General features: G+C 39.5%; 2 protein-coding genes across 4 annotated transcripts; one reads left to right on the forward strand and one right to left on the reverse strand.

The window, feature by feature from the left end:
• Positions 1-388: 388 nt before the first annotated feature.
• vti1b (vesicle transport through interaction with t-SNAREs 1B) lies at positions 389-6,352 on the reverse strand. 2 transcript variants are annotated; one of them, XR_005637429.1, is made up of 7 exons: positions 6,053-6,352; positions 5,883-5,941; positions 4,895-5,092; positions 4,245-4,418; positions 2,788-2,849; positions 682-1,705; positions 389-557 (listed from the first exon to the last, which is right to left on the reverse strand). XR_005637429.1 is itself a non-coding variant. In XM_039786875.1 (6 exons), exons 1-6 carry the CDS (start codon positions 6,147-6,149, stop codon positions 1,606-1,608), a joined length of 690 nt encoding a protein of 229 aa, XP_039642809.1. In that variant the 5' UTR covers positions 6,150-6,352; the 3' UTR covers positions 389-1,605. The 2 variants fall into 2 exon arrangements, 1 of the variants encoding a protein (XP_039642809.1); XM_039786875.1 differs by having other exon boundaries at positions 389-1,705.
• On the forward strand, positions 5,864-16,869 carry rdh12 (retinol dehydrogenase 12). Of its 2 annotated transcripts, XM_039786873.1 has the most exons (8): positions 5,878-5,991; positions 7,266-7,390; positions 7,990-8,108; positions 9,784-9,939; positions 10,025-10,129; positions 11,242-11,451; positions 12,950-13,139; positions 15,869-16,869. In XM_039786873.1, the coding sequence occupies exons 2-8, from the start codon at positions 7,317-7,319 to the stop codon at positions 15,969-15,971; spliced, it is 957 nt and encodes a 318-aa protein (XP_039642807.1). In that variant the 5' UTR covers positions 5,878-5,991; positions 7,266-7,316; the 3' UTR covers positions 15,972-16,869. The 2 variants fall into 2 exon arrangements, with proteins under 2 accessions (XP_039642808.1, XP_039642807.1); XM_039786874.1 differs by lacking the exon at positions 7,266-7,390 and having other exon boundaries at positions 5,864-5,991.
• Positions 16,870-17,376: the final 507 nt, after the last annotated feature.

Consider the following 17,376-nt stretch of genomic DNA (forward strand, 5'->3'; position numbering starts at 1 on the left):
AAACCACAAATATGAACCGCTTGGTGACACTAGCATAGAAATAAGAGGATCACCTACGTATGTCATTACGATTCATCCTCTGGGGACAATGAATTATTATTATTATTATAGCAATCCGTTCAATAGCTGTTGAGATATTTCAGCCTGGACCAAAGTGGTGGACCAACCGACCCTGCTATCTGTAGAGCCATGGTGCTAGCTAGCATGGCTCAAACATGATTCAGGTGCATGAAAGAAATAATGGCCAATGTTCGGACTAATATAAATTGTTATTAGTATTGCTGCATCATATTAACATTAATGATTACCGTAGTTGCATGCGGTTATTCAACCATGGTATTTACCGTTAGTACTTCTGTAGTAACAGCAACCACAAAAAAATATGTGCTTATTTGTTACGTTTTTTTATGGAAAAGTGAACACAATATTTCAGATAAAAGCAATAACAACAAAATCACATACTTCCTTTACCACAAGCTCCACTCTCTCCCTGATCCACACAAGCAGGTCACCAAACAGATTTTTGTACTTAATGTCACACCAGGAAGGCATGGTACCTATGTGGAAGAAAAACATTGTGGCAGATGTTCCACTTCTAAAAAACAGCACTAAAAATAACCTTATCACCTATTATTTGAGATTTAATTCCATAGTAACAGATGCTGTTTACCAAGCACTAACCTGGCCTGGACCTTTAGTCTTTAACAAGTTTTGGTGACGTCGCTCCTCAGCAGATGTTTTTCTAACTTTGGCCTGTCTGGCTGCTATCCCTGGAAATATTAGATACAATGCAAGCTGAGGTTAAAGATTAACTTTAATGCGGTGTAGACTGTCAAATAGGGAATACTGAAGCCTAACAGGGAATTGTATTATACAGTGATTAGACGACATTAAAAAGAACATTGCTTGTATTCAGAGTTTGCATCCATTTTTCATTTATATTTCTGACTGAAAAATCTGGTCTAACTGTAGGTCTCAGTACTCAGAATTGGAAACATGAGGTCATTACATCCATTTAGATACTGGGTATGAATCAAAAATAGATTCTACTGGTGCCATTTCATCAAATATTGTTTAGTATTAAAAAAAAAAAAAGATAATGGCACAATACAATTGTATTTAGAACCAATACTGAGAATTTATCAACCTCCCAGAACTGTTGCACCAATCTGTCAGTAACATTTCACAAGTACAGTCACTGGAGAATCTACACGTGGGAGTAAGTTGATCGTACTTGGGTATGAATAAATCCTACGTCATCTCTGGGGTCTGTTGCAGCCAGCACAGGTCCAGAAAATCATCCTGCAGGCAGGGCCTCGCTGGCATTAACAGTCTGATTAAAATCTCAAGTCACAGTTTTGGGCATGGAGTTTCTGTTAAGTGTGGTCCATTAACAGGTTCAACATCATTCCTGCCAAATGAACTCCATCAGCCCTTGGACAGAATCCCATCTCAGTACATGGTTCACTTTAAGACTGACTCATCTCATTGTCCTTATGTGCACTCATAGAAACAGTTGGCTCCATACAGCAGAGGAGCATTATTGCTACTGGATAGTCAGTGGAGACAGACGTAGAGAGTCTGGGTACGCCCTGGAGCCAGAGCTTAAGACTGTTTTCGGAAGAACTTTAGATAAACCACGGCACCTAGAATGGCCAACTCCATTAAAATGATGACACCTAACAGCAACTTGTTCGTCATGAGCCTACAAGACAAAAAGAAAAGAAAGTCAACAATATGCAATTCAATTTATTTATAGTATCAAATCATAAGTTATCTCGAGACACTTTACAGATAGAGTAGGTCTAGACCACACTCTATAAATTCCAAAACCCCAACAATTACAGTAATTCCCTCAAAAGCAAGCATTAGCAGTGGCTATTGCGACAGTGGCGAGGAAAAACTCCCTTTTAGGAAGAAACCTCGGCAGACCCAGACTCTTGGTAGGCGGTGTCTGACGGGCCAGTTGGGGGTGTGATGAACAGTGGCACATAATAAATCACATTAAAGATAATGGAACAGTGCAGAGGCCATTGTTCCTCTTTTAAGATTATATTTTGGGCATTTTAGGCCTTTATTGACAGGACAGCTGGAGAAATGAAAGGGGAGAGATGGGGGGGGAATGACATGCAGCAAAGGGCTGCAGGGCGGAGTCGAACCCGAGCACGCTGGGTCGAGGAGAAAATTATATATATTTCGGCGCCCGCTCTACCAACTGAGATATCCGGGCACCTCCTCAAACATATTTTAATGAAATGTAAACTTAATGATAAAAGTTTAGTCGAAAGACAGAAAAGTAACCGGCGACTGTTTTGATAATCGATTAATCATTTTGGACGGCAAACATTTGCTGTTTCCATCTTCTCAGATGTGAGGATTCAATGCTTTTCTTTTTTTCCCCCATTTATGATCGTAAAGTGAATATCTTTGGGTTTTGGAGTGGTGGTCGAATTAAACAAGACATTTGAAGACAAAATTATACAAGGCATTTACTGTATGACTTTATTCTGACATTTTATAGATTGAAAAAAAATTATAAAATAATCGTTGGTAGCAGCCCTGAAAAAAAAAAGAAATGCATTAATCAGCGTACACAGGAGTACGATACAGTACTTGTGTCATACTATTAAGAGCTACAGAGATAACAGGACCTCACGTTCAATGAAAGGCAAACAAAAGAACAGAGAGTAAATCAAACTCAAGAAAGATATTTAACATTCAATCATTTCGTATCGATAAAAAAACAAGATCATTTAAATATAAAGCCTCTTCAGGGGTAGCACTTACCGCCGCGACATGGCACGGAGAACTTTCCTACTTCGACTGAGGTTCTCTCCAGTATTCACCAACTACAAAATACATAAAAAGACATAATAGGTTTAACAAAATAATGGTGTGACCAACAACAAATTGTCTTTTTCCTACTACCAATATTGAAGTAAAAAAAAAATCTAACTAATAGAAATCATATTGACCCAAATCAGAGCTGTGCCACCTGTTTTGCCCCTAAACTAAGTATAAATGATGGCCTCCTGTCAAACATTCTATCAAATATAAAAAACAGAATCAAGTGACTTATATATTTAAAGGTCCCATGACATGGTGCTTTTTGGATGCTTTTATATAGACCTTAGTGGTCCCCTAATACTGTATCTGAAGTCTCTTTTATATAGACCTTAGTGGTCCCCTAATACTGTATCTGAAGTCTCTTTTATATAGACCTTAGTGGTCCCCTAATACTGTATCTGAAGTCTCTTTTATATAGGCCTTAGTGGTCCCCTAATACTGTATCTGAAGTCTCTTTTATATAGACCTTAGTGGTCCCCTAATACTGTATCTGAAGTCTCTTTTATATAGGCCTTAGTGGTCCCCTAATACTGTATCTGAAGTCTCTTTTATATAGGCCTTAGTGGTCCCCTAATACTGTATCTGAAGTCTCTTTTATATAGGCCTTAGTGGTCCCCTAATACTGTATCTGAAGTCTCTTTTATATAGACCTTAGTGGTCCCCTAATACTGTATCTGAAGTCTCTTTTATATAGGCCTTAGTGGTCCCCTAATACTGTATCTGAAGTCTCTTTTATATAGACCTTAGTGGTCCCCTAATACTGTATCTGAAGTCTCTTTTATATAGACCTTAGTGGTCCCCTAATACTGTATCTGAAGTCTCTTTTATATAGACCTTAGTGGTCCCCTAATACTGTATCTGAAGTCTCTTTTATATAGACCTTAGTGGTCCCCTAATACTGTATCTGAAGTCTCTTTTATATAGACCTTAGTGGTCCCCTAATACTGTATCTGAAGTCTCTTTTATATAGGCCTTAGTGGTCCCCTAATACTGTATCTGAAGGCAAGGTGCCACTTTGCTCGTTTCAAAGCCATGATGTCTCTCTCTCATGGGTGGGCCAAATTCTCTGGGCGGGCAAAGCAGAGAAAGGGGAGGTAACCTTTCTCCTTATGACCTCATAAGGAGAAGATTCCAGATCGGCCCATCTGAGCTTTCATTTTCTCAAAGGCAGAGCAGGATACCCAGGGCTCGGTTCACACCTATCACCATTTCTAGCCACTGGGGGACCATAGGCAGGCTGGGGGAACGCATATTAATGTTAAAAAAAAAAAACTCATAAAGTGACATTTTCATGCCATGGGACCTTTAACATAGAGTATCTACCCTCAACGCATTAAAACTATTTCAGCACCACTATCTCATCCCATACACTAACATAATTACAATGAACTGCTCACTCGGTTTCTGGTGCGGTCCAACTGTTCCCTCTGCTCTCCTAGCTCCTCGATGATATCTGTGCCGATCTGATCCGTCTCGGCGGCAATGCGCTGACTTCGTTCAATACTCTGGGAGGCATTGTTCAAAGCGTCTGTGCCCTGGAGTAGCAAAGCTCTCTGGGACTGCTGGAGTGTCTGCATAGGTGGGCACAAATGACAGAGGCAGCCAGGGTACATTTTACCGGTTGTGACAGAAGAGCAAAGAAAAATCATTTACAGGACAAAAACATTTGTTATCCTAAAAATTCCTTTTTTATCCATAAAAAAAATAAAAAAATAAAAAATACATTCCAGAGGTTATTTGGCAGAAAAATTCCATCTTACTGTGCACATTTTGTCCTCAAACTTCTACATGATTAATTTATTGATTTCCTGCATTCATCCAGCAAAAAGACATGTAAGCTTATTGATTTCAATCTGAGACTTAGAGTCAAACTGAAATGTTCTACTGATATTTAAGATAGCTGAAACATTTCCAGCCTTCACATTTTCCTTGTAACTGTGCTCAAGCACCATACTCCAAAATCACTTAAATGATGACGTGATCATGACTTAAAAATGTACTGCTGACATAAGAAAATACTCGTAAGAGTCCCCAGCCACACACTCACACTCTGTTGGTTTTGTGATGAATAGATGGCACGATGACTTCCTTCCACTGTCTGGGAATAAGAACTAAAGCCAGGAGCAGAGTTTTTCATGTCCCTCTGCAGCTTGCCCAGATCCCTGCGGTACATGCGCAGCTTTGTACTCATTGCATTTCTGTAAGAGGAAGGGGCAGCACGTAGCTCTTCTTCCATTCCTTGTAACTGGAGACAGATAAGAAAATAGTGTAATTCCAGAGAAAGATCTTTCTCTGTCAAGTGTTTGTGAACACATTGCATATCACAACAGTGATATGCAAAGTACACTGATGGAACAAAAAGGAACCAGCGAGAGCTAGTTTCAATACCAGTGGTGGAAAGAACTTTACTCAGAAGGTACAATTTGCAGGTACTTTACTTGAATATTTACATTTGGCTTACGTGCAGTTTAGTGTCCCGAATTATTTCCCCAAAACTGAGTGTCCCAAATGATGAGGGTCTTACTTGAGACAGGTTAGGGTTAGTGTCAGGGTAGCACAGGTGGTTTAGCAGGTTCATAATTAATTAAGGACATTGTATGGGGAATTTGGGACACTAAACTGCACGTATACCTTTACATGTTATGCTACTTGATACGTCTTACTCCACTACATTTCAGAAGAAACCTACATTATTGTGTAGCTATTGTCTGTATTTACTTTGCAGAATGATGTTTAACATACTGTATATAAAATATATTGTCTTCCTGTAAAATGTTCTAGGAGCAGCGTGTAAATTAAAACCGGAGTCAAATTCCTCGTACAGTTATGTGTAGGCTACATAACGATATACTTCGCCGAAAAAACAACTTAAACCGTTTAAGTTCTACTCCACTAGCTTTTAAACAAGTGAGTAAAAGCAGGCTTGTTTTATCCAAGGCTGTTTACTTCGATAATGGTAAAGACTATATAATAATAGCTGTTGTTAAAGTGCGTAGCTAGCACATTTCACTTCCAAAACATAGACAGGTGCTCACCACTTCCTCAGCCTCCCCCTGCCTCTCATCGAAGGTCCTCACCAACCTCTTCCTCTCCTCTGTAGATACAACACAAGTTCCAGTTTCACAGCCCAGAAAACATCTTGTGGTGAGTTCGTTACACAGTTAGCTGTGACATTGTTGGTAAAACAACAACATGAACTGTTTACCTCCGTGGCTTTTCAGAGCGGTCTCTGGCATTAGCTTGAGCTCCTCGTACAGTGAGTTATAGATTTCTTGCAACTTCTCGAATTCCTCCGACGACATTTTTGCATCGACTGTAGCCAGCTGCCTTTTAGTGAAGAACCAATTCGCCTTTCGTTGTAAAAAAAACACTAGTTACAGTCACAACTGTAAGTTATTTATCTAGCTACTTAGTTTTGCTTTGACGATAATAGGATCCCCGGGACTTCCGCATGATGGACCTCGTGATCCAGTGCCTAAAGCTCCAGAACAAAAATCAAACCATGTTTCGGTATTCTTTTTCTTTAACCCAAGAAATTAAACAGCCTCAATAATTACATTCCTTTAGCAATACAACTTACGAAGATGATGCCGAATTCTGATGAAAACGATTTAAAAAAAACTCGCTGACATTTGTATTCAGGCACAACGCAGGTAGCTTTCACCGCGCATTCTGGGAAATGAAGTTCAAATAACAACTACTACTAATACTACAACTACTACTTACCTCAAAACCGTCTTTGACAATTGTACAACCAATATTGCGCCTTAATTGTTTGTATTACTATTGTACAATTATTAATAATATTAAAAATAAAATAACACTTACTAAAACATGTATGGGTGTATTCATTTTTAGATGGATAGATATGTTCAAGTTTTTGAGTTTTTTTATTTAATTTTAAGCAGAAACTTGATTTTCTTTTGTCTGTAAACTTAACGAACGTAAATTTAACCATTTACATATTTATGTATTTTTTTTTGCTAATTGTAGCCTTGCTTTCTTTTTTCTTGCGTTTATTCTTCTTGATAGCAATGAATAGTTATTGTTCTTAAAAGCATGTGTATCATTAGGTCAAAAAAGGTTCATGGAGAGTAAAAGTTATTAGAAAAATGAAAATGTAGGCTACTTGTATTAATCGGTTTCTTAAGGTAATCTTATTCCCTAATTATATTTATATTATACAACAAACTCATTCAAATTATTCTACAATTTACCTTTTAAAACCAACCGGTAAATAAAAACACGGGTGCAATTTTAATGTAAAAACAATTTAAAGATGTGCGGTACACCTTCAGTTCTTCTTTTGCCAGGATGTAAAAACTACAATCCCATAATTCCGTTCGCGGTGTAGCTTTCACCCCTGCTTCGCTCTTCTACACCCCTCTATGCTTTGACATCAGCTGTTCTGCCCACAGAACAGTGGCATTCTGCTGGAAGAAGACAGAAAAGCGCGCATCCGTGGTACGATGGTGCTTTTAATAATTGTCGCGGGCCTCGGAGTGGTGACGTTACTGGTGATTTTATTTGCACCGCATATAAGGTAAGCAGGCAAATAACGCAGCCATTCATTATCATAGAAATCCAGTGTTTTAGCACATCAGGGATAGGTCGTTACTTGGTTGACAGGGCATTGCATTACACTGATGTAATTATTACGATGAGGTTCATTTACATTATATAGAATACTGTCCGCCCACTTAACCCAACTGATTGTCATTTTAAAGGCTTTTTTCTCCCCCCCCATCACCTATTATTTCACACGACGCTGACTGATATTTAGGCAGAAAATCAATGAAACAGAATGATGGAGCTGTGGGAGTTTTTTTTGCACTGTCTTCCATCTGAGCTGCTCGGGCCTATCAGGAGGCTGAGCGTAGGAGGAGTTCTATTTGTATGCATTACTCCAACAGATCTATTGGTTATGGGGCGGCCCTGCTCAGTGGCGTGGGTCGTACGACTTCAGTACTGTTCATTATCCAAGTTTCTCTATGAATAATTAAGCCAGGCTGTCCATATGTCCAATCCTAACCAGGACATCACTTATACTGACTGCAAAAGGGGCTACTTGTCATGCAAATTGAGCTGTCCGCTGTAGTTCAGTGGCTCTTGTATTAATCAGTGGCCATTGTGTATTAACAGAAAATATGCAGCAGGAGGAGTGTGCATGTCCCCAGCTAGACTGGACGGGAAGACAGTGCTCATCACTGGGGCCAACACAGGGATCGGGAAGGAGACTGCCCAGGACCTGGCAACGCGAGGTGACTTTTTAGTTTTACGCACAGCGACAGTGACAGTGACTGATAGCACCTCTTTACACCCTAATCTAATCCCTAATTACTACCCTTGAGTACAAGAGAAAACAGTAGTCTCTGTAGGGTTGTGCAAAAGAACGAAATATCATAATATATATATATATATATACACATACACATACACGACATGGGAAATGCATACAAAATGTCAATCAAACAGATGTTCAGAGCAGTGATCAGACAGAACTCTTAACAGGTGTAATACAACAAAAACGTTAGCAAATTGTTTTTAATCTGAAATTACAATTTGCTCGAAATAACTTATTTGTGCAACAGAATTTCATAAAATGATGTCATGACCACATCATGCTAAATAATAAAAAAAATCATTGCCCAGTCCTAATCTTTTGGCTGTAGGTCGTTTGACATGTTAGAGTAGGAAAAGCAGAGGTGTAAATGATAACGATGGATGATGGCTGAATTCCCATTGAGCTGCTCCAGTTTCAGGGTCCTGATATTGAGCCTGCTGGCTCACAGTCACAACTTACTGGGACACTTGAATAATAACAGAGACAATGTTTTTGTTGTTGTTTATGTTATTAGTAACACCTTTCAAAATGTCTAGGTTATATTTGTGTTCATGTTACTTTGCCCGTTAGAGCAGACCCTTTTGGTTGGTTACGTTGTTGGTGACAATTCACCAACAACGTAGCCAACGTTGTTTTTTTTTTTTTTTAAAGCCTAAAGCTTTCATTACATGGGAAGTCTAAAGGATATTTAAAACAAATCAACACTATCCTCCTCAATGTCACCCAAAGATGTTAAACCTCAGTACAAATATTGGACTTAATAGTCATTGGTTGATCTTGCCAAGTTATAACAGTAATGCTTTGCTTTAGGGGTGGGAGGAAAAAAGAAAAGAAAATCGTATGTATCTTGATTTTTTTTGCGACGATTTTTAAAATTGATTATGTTGTCTAGAATCAATATTGTTTTTTGGGGGGGTTTTTAAGCAACGATTCACCTAAATATTCTGTTTATACGGTACCGCTGACAGCGACTACATCATCTTTACAAATGAAATAAATGTCAGACTGACTGACTGAATGTGCATTCTTTTTAGAAAACAATTGGTTTTTAGAAATGTCTCATGATATATTGTCTCTAGAAGTGTATTATTCTACTTTTACTTTTGTTAAAGAAGGAAAAGAAAATTCACAATACTCAATACTATCGAATAGCAATGCTTCTAGAATCACAACAAATGAAAATCGCGATACAAATCGATCGGGAAAAGAATCAAATCGGGACAAAAGCATATCGTCCCAGCCCTACTTTGCTTGAGGAGTGATGTGGGTTAACTTTGACAAATACTAGGGGCGACCTCTAGCTCACCCAGTGAGACCTGCGGCCCTTCGCTGCGTGTCATCCCCCATTTCTCTCCCACCTTTCCTGTCTATCCACTGTCACGATCTAATAAAAGGGGGAAAAAGAATGCCCCAAAAGCTTTGACAAATACTATCCTACATCACTGAGCAATAAGCCTGAACCAGAGACCTCCTTCAATAAATGGCTTCACACACCAAAAGCCAACAGAAGCACCCCCTATCTTCTCTTCTATAAATTAATACAGGTTCTGTTTTGTTCATAGTTTAGCGGCTGCTTGTTTGTCACGTGACAGGGGCTCGGGTGATCATGGCCTGCCGAGATGTGGACAAAGGAGAGGAGGCTGCGGCCAGTATACGAGCTGCCTATCCTGAAGCAAAAGTGGAGGTCCACGAGCTCGACCTGGCAGACACCTGTTCTATACGAGCCTTTGCACAGAAATTCCTGAGAGGTAAATGCAGAGTCACGATCTAACGGCAGACTGTTGTTTAACAGTTATCACAGCTGCTACACTTCTCCCCCCTCCTCTTCTTCAGAGGTCAACCAACTCCATATCCTTATCAACAACGCCGGGGTGATGATGTGCCCCTACACAAAAACTATTGACGGCTTTGAGATGCACATCGGAGTCAATCACCTGGGTGAGACCGCGCTGACATTTACTCACATCTATTTATAAATCAAACCGTAAACAGGATGACAACATAACGGAGAAAATGATGGATTCGTCTGGTCTGTTGGATTATAATTTTTCAGGCACAGTTAATCAGCCTAGTCAAGGTTAATTGACTGATGTTAAGGCTCCTAATATTTTATTTCACTCTAAATGCAAGGACATACACGCTAGTCATTCCAGTGTAGTTTTAGATAGAAATTTCATAAGCATAATTCAGGGTGTAATTTTTACTGAATCGGCTTTTGGATCATGACAGTTATTTAGTGGCAATTAAAATGTGGTTAATTATAACATTGAATGATAACATTAGGACAAGAATCCATTGCTGTGAACAAGTTCCTTATATTTTTGTAATAGTTTTATCCTGTTTTTCACTCACATCTGTCTACTTACTGTAACCAACTGTCAATTTATATGGGAAATGTTAACAATTTTAGCTATAAAATGCAAGATAAAATGAAGTTGAAGTAGGTTTACACTTTATTAATTCTTGGTTAACAGTAGGGCTGGGCGATATGGAGAAAATCAAATACCACGATATTATTGACCAAATACCTCGATATGGATACTGCAACAATATTGTAGGGTTGACTATTGGTGCTTACTTATATTTTCACAATTAGATTTTAGGGAAATAATCACCAACAATGTGAATATAATGACTAAGTGGTTAAAGGCAAATAATAGAACAGTTACAACAGTCTGGTAAGTTGAGAAAATGACATCACTTTACTGTAATGCAGCCTTTAAAACCAGGAAAAGACCTAATGACCTCAGCATCACAAGAATTAGAGGAGAGTGACTAGGCAAGTTTGTTTTGATTTCCTCGAGACCGCAGAGGGTCGGGGCTGGGAGAGGGTGTTTGTTCTGTATGTTCAAAAATATAAAAATAATAAAAAGTTGATCCAAAAAACAACAACAATTATGCCACATTACGATATCCAAAATGGGAGACGATATCTAGTCTCATATCACGATATCGATATAACGTCGATATATTGCCCAGCCCTAGTTGACAGGATCTGAATTTGTTTTGTGTGTTCAGCGCTGACTGTTTGGGTCTCTTACTTCTGGCAGGGCACTTCCTGTTGACGTCGCTGCTGATCGGGCTGCTGAAGCGCAGCGCGCCGGCCCGGATCGTGGTGGTCTCGTCTCTGGCTCACAACTTCGGCTGGATTCGTTTCCATGACCTCCACAGCCAGGGAAGCTACAACAGTGGATTGGCGTACTGCCAGAGTAAACTGGCCAACGTGCTCTTTGCCAGAGAGTTTGCGCGTAGACTCAAAGGTAAACAAACACACAACACAGATAATGGACGGCTCTGGCAAACAGAGTTGTAAAAGAGAGCTGATTAAGGATAAGAGCAACTGGTCTGAACCAGCCTTTGTGTTTTTGTTATATTGGTGTTTTTAAAACCATGTAGTGCACAAAAGTTCATAAAATGTAATAGCATAAAAGTAAATTAAAAGCTCTGCCCTAAAATGAGACACCCATTGCATTTGACCAATATTGAAAAAAGAAAAAACACAGATGGCGTGCCTCTACTTTCTGCATTTTGTAAGCAAAAGTATTTAGATACAGGAGATAGTAACATGTTAAATTCCACAGGAGAATACGTCTTTTTGCCTAAAATGTCAGGTAATGAAAAATAAAAAAAGCATTAGGGCGCTTAACTTGACCTCAATTTCGGACTACTTTATAATAATTATCAGCCCGATGCTGCTAGAAAGAGGAAAGAATGTCGCCCATAGTGCCCTTTTTAGAATAAAATGTATTATTTGTCACATACAATCTTACAGTACGATGTAGTGAAATTTAGTGACTGCATTTAACCCATCCTAAGCATTAGGAACAGTGGGCAGCAGCATACAGCGTCCTGGGAGCAACACGGGGTTCAGTGTCTTGCTTTTGACATGTGGACCGAGGAGCCTGGGATCGAACCGACAATCTTGTGGTTGAGGGCTCAACTACTCTACCTCTGAGTCACAGCCACCCAAAACGGTGTTGCATTGGCCGGGAATCGAACCCGGGCCTGATACAACAGTGTCATTATATACTTTTAGTATATCAGGTTTTGTTTAAGGTATTTACTTGACTAAAGATAAAAAAAAAAAATACTAATAAATACCTATTTATCTTTAACAATGCATGACAGACATTGCCCCAACTGGGATTCGAACCTGCGTCCAGATAATAATGATTAAATATGCAGGAAAAAAACTCCACTTGTTCAGCACCTTGGACAGTGTTAATAATGCTGCAACTTCATTGGCTGTCACTGGCTTCCACCTATACACGACTGGCCCCCGCGTGGCAGGCGAGAATTCTACCACTGAACCACCAATGCTTACTAAGTCCTTGAGGGTTTGGCTAGCCCACACAGCATTCTGGGATAGGAGAAAAACATGCTCTGGTTTATTGGCATTTCTTTAAACCAATCACAAGCCCTGGACACAATGACGGCGTCTCTGCAAAATAGCCTCGGGAAGGAACTTGTTTTGGTGGAACATGTGTAGTGTAGTCGTGCAACAGAAAACTCAGATTGGACAGATAGTCTAGCTAGCTGTCTGGATTTACCCCGCAGAGATCTGAGGAGCAGTTAACCAGAGTCCTCACACATCCACCAGAGTTTAGAACGCCAACGCAAAGAAAGCCGAAGGTAGCGGACATCCGGCCTAAAAAGAGGCACATCTGTCGGAATTTCCGGCAGCACCTTAACAATCCCGTAATTGGAACGTTGTCGATATATAGACTAATGCTTACTCAACTCTTGTTGTCCTCACAGGTACCAATGTGACCGTGAACTCGGTCCACCCCGGGACGGTGAACTCTGACCTGACCAGACACTCGACTCTCATGACGATATTTTTCACCGTCTTCTCCACGTTCCTAAAAACCCCGCGGGAAGGAGCACAGACCAGCATCTACTGTGCTGTGGCAGAGGAACTGCACTCAATCTCTGGGAAACACTTCAGGTAGGCCACAACGAGTTTGGTTCCCTTCAAAGAACTGGGCATCGGAAATGGGTTCTGGATGCAAGTCTGCCCATTTGTTATTCTCTTAGGGAATTATTAAAAGGGGGTGAACTCGACATTCAGAACATTACTATAGCAGTCAACAACTATTTTCACAAAGCTTGTGTGTGATTTTATGTAAAGATATAGTTGAGAAATGGCGTCCTGAGCAGAGAATGAAGTCCCACTCCCTCGGTGTGTGTTGTAATCGGAGCATTTCTGTTCTTTGCGCATGCATGTTGGTGCATGTGAGGGCCTTGTGCGTCAGTGTCCCAGTCCACTTTTTTCTGAATATCGAGTACAGCCTTTTTAACCGTTTAACTGTTAAAACTTTTCCATCTTTAATGACATCAATAGCTCCAACATAGTTTTGCCATTAGACAGTTTGTCCTTTTTAATGTTATTTTATCATGTACTGGTGTCACCACGTGACAAACAAAATGACAAAACCTAAACACGAGGTATTTCCATTCATTATCATCATAAAACACAACAGAAAATGCATGATGTCTGAACATAATTATGAATTAAATAAGGCAAATAAAAAAAAAAAAAAAAAAAGTCTTCAACAGCCGTACTTTTGCCTTTTACATCATTTATGATTCGTTTCTTGTCATTTTGTTCCATCTAGAGCAGGGGTCAGCAACCTTTTTAATATGAAGTGCCTTTTTAAAATGTTCTTGTTAATCAGTGTGCCATATCAGCATTAAGCCTGCAATCGTCTACCGAGCCCTCTCTGGCAGTGATTTTGTTTTTCCCCCTTCATGTAACATTCTGTGAAGAAGGTAACGAGTTCTAGCCAATCAGAGGCAGAGTAGGTTTTGCATAATGCGGACAGGGAAGGGGTCAATCAAACTACCGCAGATACTAGTCTGTGCTCCTGCCAATGGCATTGAAAGAGGTCATTTGGTCTCTCGTTACACGTATTGCTAGCGTGCCAATGGTTGAGCTACCGCGTGCCTAAGGTTGCTGACCCCTGATCTAGAAGTTGAAGGAGCAGTGTGTAGGATTTAGTGGCATCTAGCGGTGAGGTTGTAGATTGCAACCAACTGAATACCCCTCCCTTTTCCAAGCATGTATTAGAACGTACGGTGGCCTTCAGGGTACAAAAAAACCCACAAAAGGCCCTCTTAAGAGGTGGTGTTGGCTTTGTCTGTTCTGGGCTACTGATGGCGGTCTAACAACTTGGCTGCTCCCGATATGATATCATCATCATCATCATCATCAATCTTTAATTAGTTCTCGGGTACAATTGAGGATAAGCCCTCATTTTCAATTTAGCATACATTACAGAAAATAAATCAACAATAACATTTAGAACACAATATACAAACTAAAAATTGTAAATTCAATGATGAGATATACGAGCTGTAGATAAGAAGAGAAACATGTGAATGTACAGTAGAAAGAACGACCAGTAGAAAGTTCCTTGTGTCTGCCTGGGTCTGACCTTCCAGACAAAAAAAACTGATAAAATACTTTGATACTAAACTTTATTATCATGCTCAACGGCAAAGAGAAACAGTGGTGGAATGTAACTAAGTACATTGACTCAATTACTGTACTTCACTTGAGTCTTCTCTTTCCATGCCACTTTCTACTTCTACTCCGCTACATTTCAGAGAGAAATATTGTACTTTTTACTCCACTACATTCATCTGACAGCTTTAGTTACTTTACAGATTAGGATTTTTGCACACAAACACATATATAAAATACTATGTTTTATTATAAATTAAACTACCCAACAATATGATGGCCTACAAGTCCAGCTGAAATTATTAGACCATTAAACACTTGGTTGATTGACAGAACTGTTTGGATCGTTTTCTGTATTGTGAGGATGTTTCTGCATTGACTTCTTTTACTTTTAATACTTTAAGTACATTTTCCTGATGATACTTACATACTTTTCCTTAAAGGTCCAGTGTGTAACGTCTTTTGTCGTTCATTATCAAAATCGGTGTTGCCCGTTCACAAACTTGTCCTTTTTCATGAATATTTACCACCACCATCAATTCCAAGTATTCCTTTTGGCTTGAAATTTTACATTTGCGTTTGCATGAACTGGGGTAGACGCTCCATATTCATGCGCCATCTTGAAATACGTTAGCCGGTAAGGGACATACAGGACATACTGCTCTACCTGTCACGTTTTCGCTGTCACATGCTAAACTCACAGGTGCTGCTACTGCTGCTAACGGGTATCGTAGCTTCCCGGGCCAGCTTGAAGAAGGAAACATGGAGGACCACATGTATTCAAAATCCAAATTTCAGGAACAGGAGTCGTCTTCTTCTTCTTTGCTCAGAAAAAGAAAAAGGATATTGAAAAGAGCAAGAGACCGGCTTTTTGAAGCGTGAAGGCTACCTTAGCTGTAATACGTACTTTGAACTGCGTGTTGCGAGAGAGTTGATTGCGATATATGATCTCAACGCTAGATTGGGAGAAATTCCTACACATTGGACCTTTAAGTAACATTTTCAATGCAGGACTTTTTGTAACTGAGTATTTTTACAGTGTGGTATTAGTACTTTTACTAGGTAACTAACTTACTCAGTAAACGATCGCAATACTTCTTCCACCACTGAAGAGAAATGAGTTCACTGCAACCGGAGGGATGACTCCCACTCAGCATCATTAGCCCTTATGTAATAATCTTTTATTAAATTTCCCTCTCCTTTCATTTCAGTGACTGCGCCCCCGCCTTCGTAGCCCCACAGGGACGAAATGAGGAGACCGCGAGGAGACTGTGGGACGTCAGCTGTGAGCTTCTTGGTATCGAGTGGGACTGATTCAACTTTTAACCACCATCTATCTCAGTTCTCTGCAGAGTCCTTAAGCTTTCTTTTATCATTCATTTCATTATGGTTTTCATGTTCTGTACTTTGAGCGTTTCTTACCTAGTAAGCAGTCAGGTAATACTGTAAGAGGTACTATAATGTGAAGTTGCTTTTTTGTGTAATAATGCAGTAATTACATCATAATAACTTGAGTATTTTGGGTGCTCCACAAACCAAAACCACTCAACCGTATTATCATGTAACCACAAATAACTTTTTCTCTATATTTTTGTGACACATTGTAAATACAGTGTAGGCAAAAAAGCAACTTGATGTATTGTAATGCTTTAGGATACTGTGAAGGGTTAAGCCAGGGTAAATGACCAGCATCTTTATCAATAAATAGTTTTTTTTTTTAATTATTATTATTATTATTTTTCCAGAATTTGCTGCTTAATTGCTTGACTTTTGTGCCAGCGTTTCTAAACAATTGCAGGGGTTCTTACAGTGTTTCCAGCTTGATGAAAAATTAGTGAAAACTAAGCTCAGAGTCAGTCTGAGCCACGATTACCGCTTGAATTACATAAATGTATTTTGTGATAATTGTAGTCAATGTAGGTTATAAGAAGGTTTTTTCTATTTTAACCAAATCAGACTCAGAATCATGTCGTTGCATTATCTGCAGAGAACTTTTTGCATTGCCAGAAACGGCACATTCCTGGAAGAACTAGAGTTTTACATTCATAAGGAGCTCCCCAGTCATGTTTCCTTCTCAGCATTCACATGCAAGGTTGCCAAGAGTTTACATTCTGTGTTTTATACCAGTGAAACATGCCTTTTACTACACTTACATTCATGTTAAGAGTTGAATGTTTACATTTGATGTAAATAAACAGAAATATTACTATAAGGGTGCTTGGATCAATCCTTTGAAATTTTAGTTTTGTTTGATCAACAAAGAGAGAGAAGTGAGAACTGGATTAGTACACACCAGTAGAGAAATGGTTCGTCTAAAAGCCATGAAATGTTGGATAAAGTTGATTCGCTGCACAGAACAAATGAGTCAGAATTGATCACAGTGTAGTCTCGCATTGCCAGACCTTCCTCCACAGCGCTGCAGAGGAAGGTGACAGACATCCGAAAGCAATCCCGGAAGTGGAACGTCGTCCATATAGACTAATCAGAGTGTGCAAAGGACAAAGTTCGACATTTGAGGGAATTGTGCTTCTTTACTTTCTTGCCGAGAGTTAGAATATTGATTACACGTGGCCGGCTATTTTCATAAACGGACATTTCACCCTCTCAGTTTTCAAAAAGCTGAAGAGCTGTCCTATCAAAATAAAGGCCGAAAATTACTTTAAATCGAAGGCATTTAAAAATTCAAATCGCGAACGGGGGTGAATGTAGATTGCGATTT

The sequence above is a fragment of the Perca fluviatilis genome, chromosome 20 (assembly GCF_010015445.1).
Source record: "Perca fluviatilis chromosome 20, GENO_Pfluv_1.0, whole genome shotgun sequence".
Lineage (NCBI taxonomy): Eukaryota > Metazoa > Chordata > Actinopteri > Perciformes > Percidae > Perca > Perca fluviatilis.

Bases quoted from the DNA above. Each gene is read 5' to 3' on its own strand.
- vti1b (XM_039786875.1), bottom strand. From the start codon at position 6,149: ATGTCGTCGGAGGAATTCGAGAAGTTGCAAGAAATCTATAACTCACTG. The intron at 5,093-5,882 runs GTGAGCACCTGT...ATCTGTCTCCAG, and splicing joins AGGGGGAGGCTGAGGAAGTG to TTACAAGGAATGGAAGAAGA. The intron at 1,706-2,787 runs GTAAGTGCTACC...TTTGTCTTGTAG, and splicing joins CTCCGTGCCATGTCGCGGCG to GCTCATGACGAACAAGTTGC.
- rdh12 (XM_039786873.1), top strand. From the start codon at position 7,317: ATGGTGCTTTTAATAATTGTCGCGGGCCTCGGAGTGGTGACGTTACTG. The intron at 7,391-7,989 runs GTAAGCAGGCAA...GTGTATTAACAG, and splicing joins TTATTTGCACCGCATATAAG to AAAATATGCAGCAGGAGGAG. The intron at 9,940-10,024 runs GTAAATGCAGAG...CCTCTTCTTCAG, and splicing joins TGCACAGAAATTCCTGAGAG to AGGTCAACCAACTCCATATC.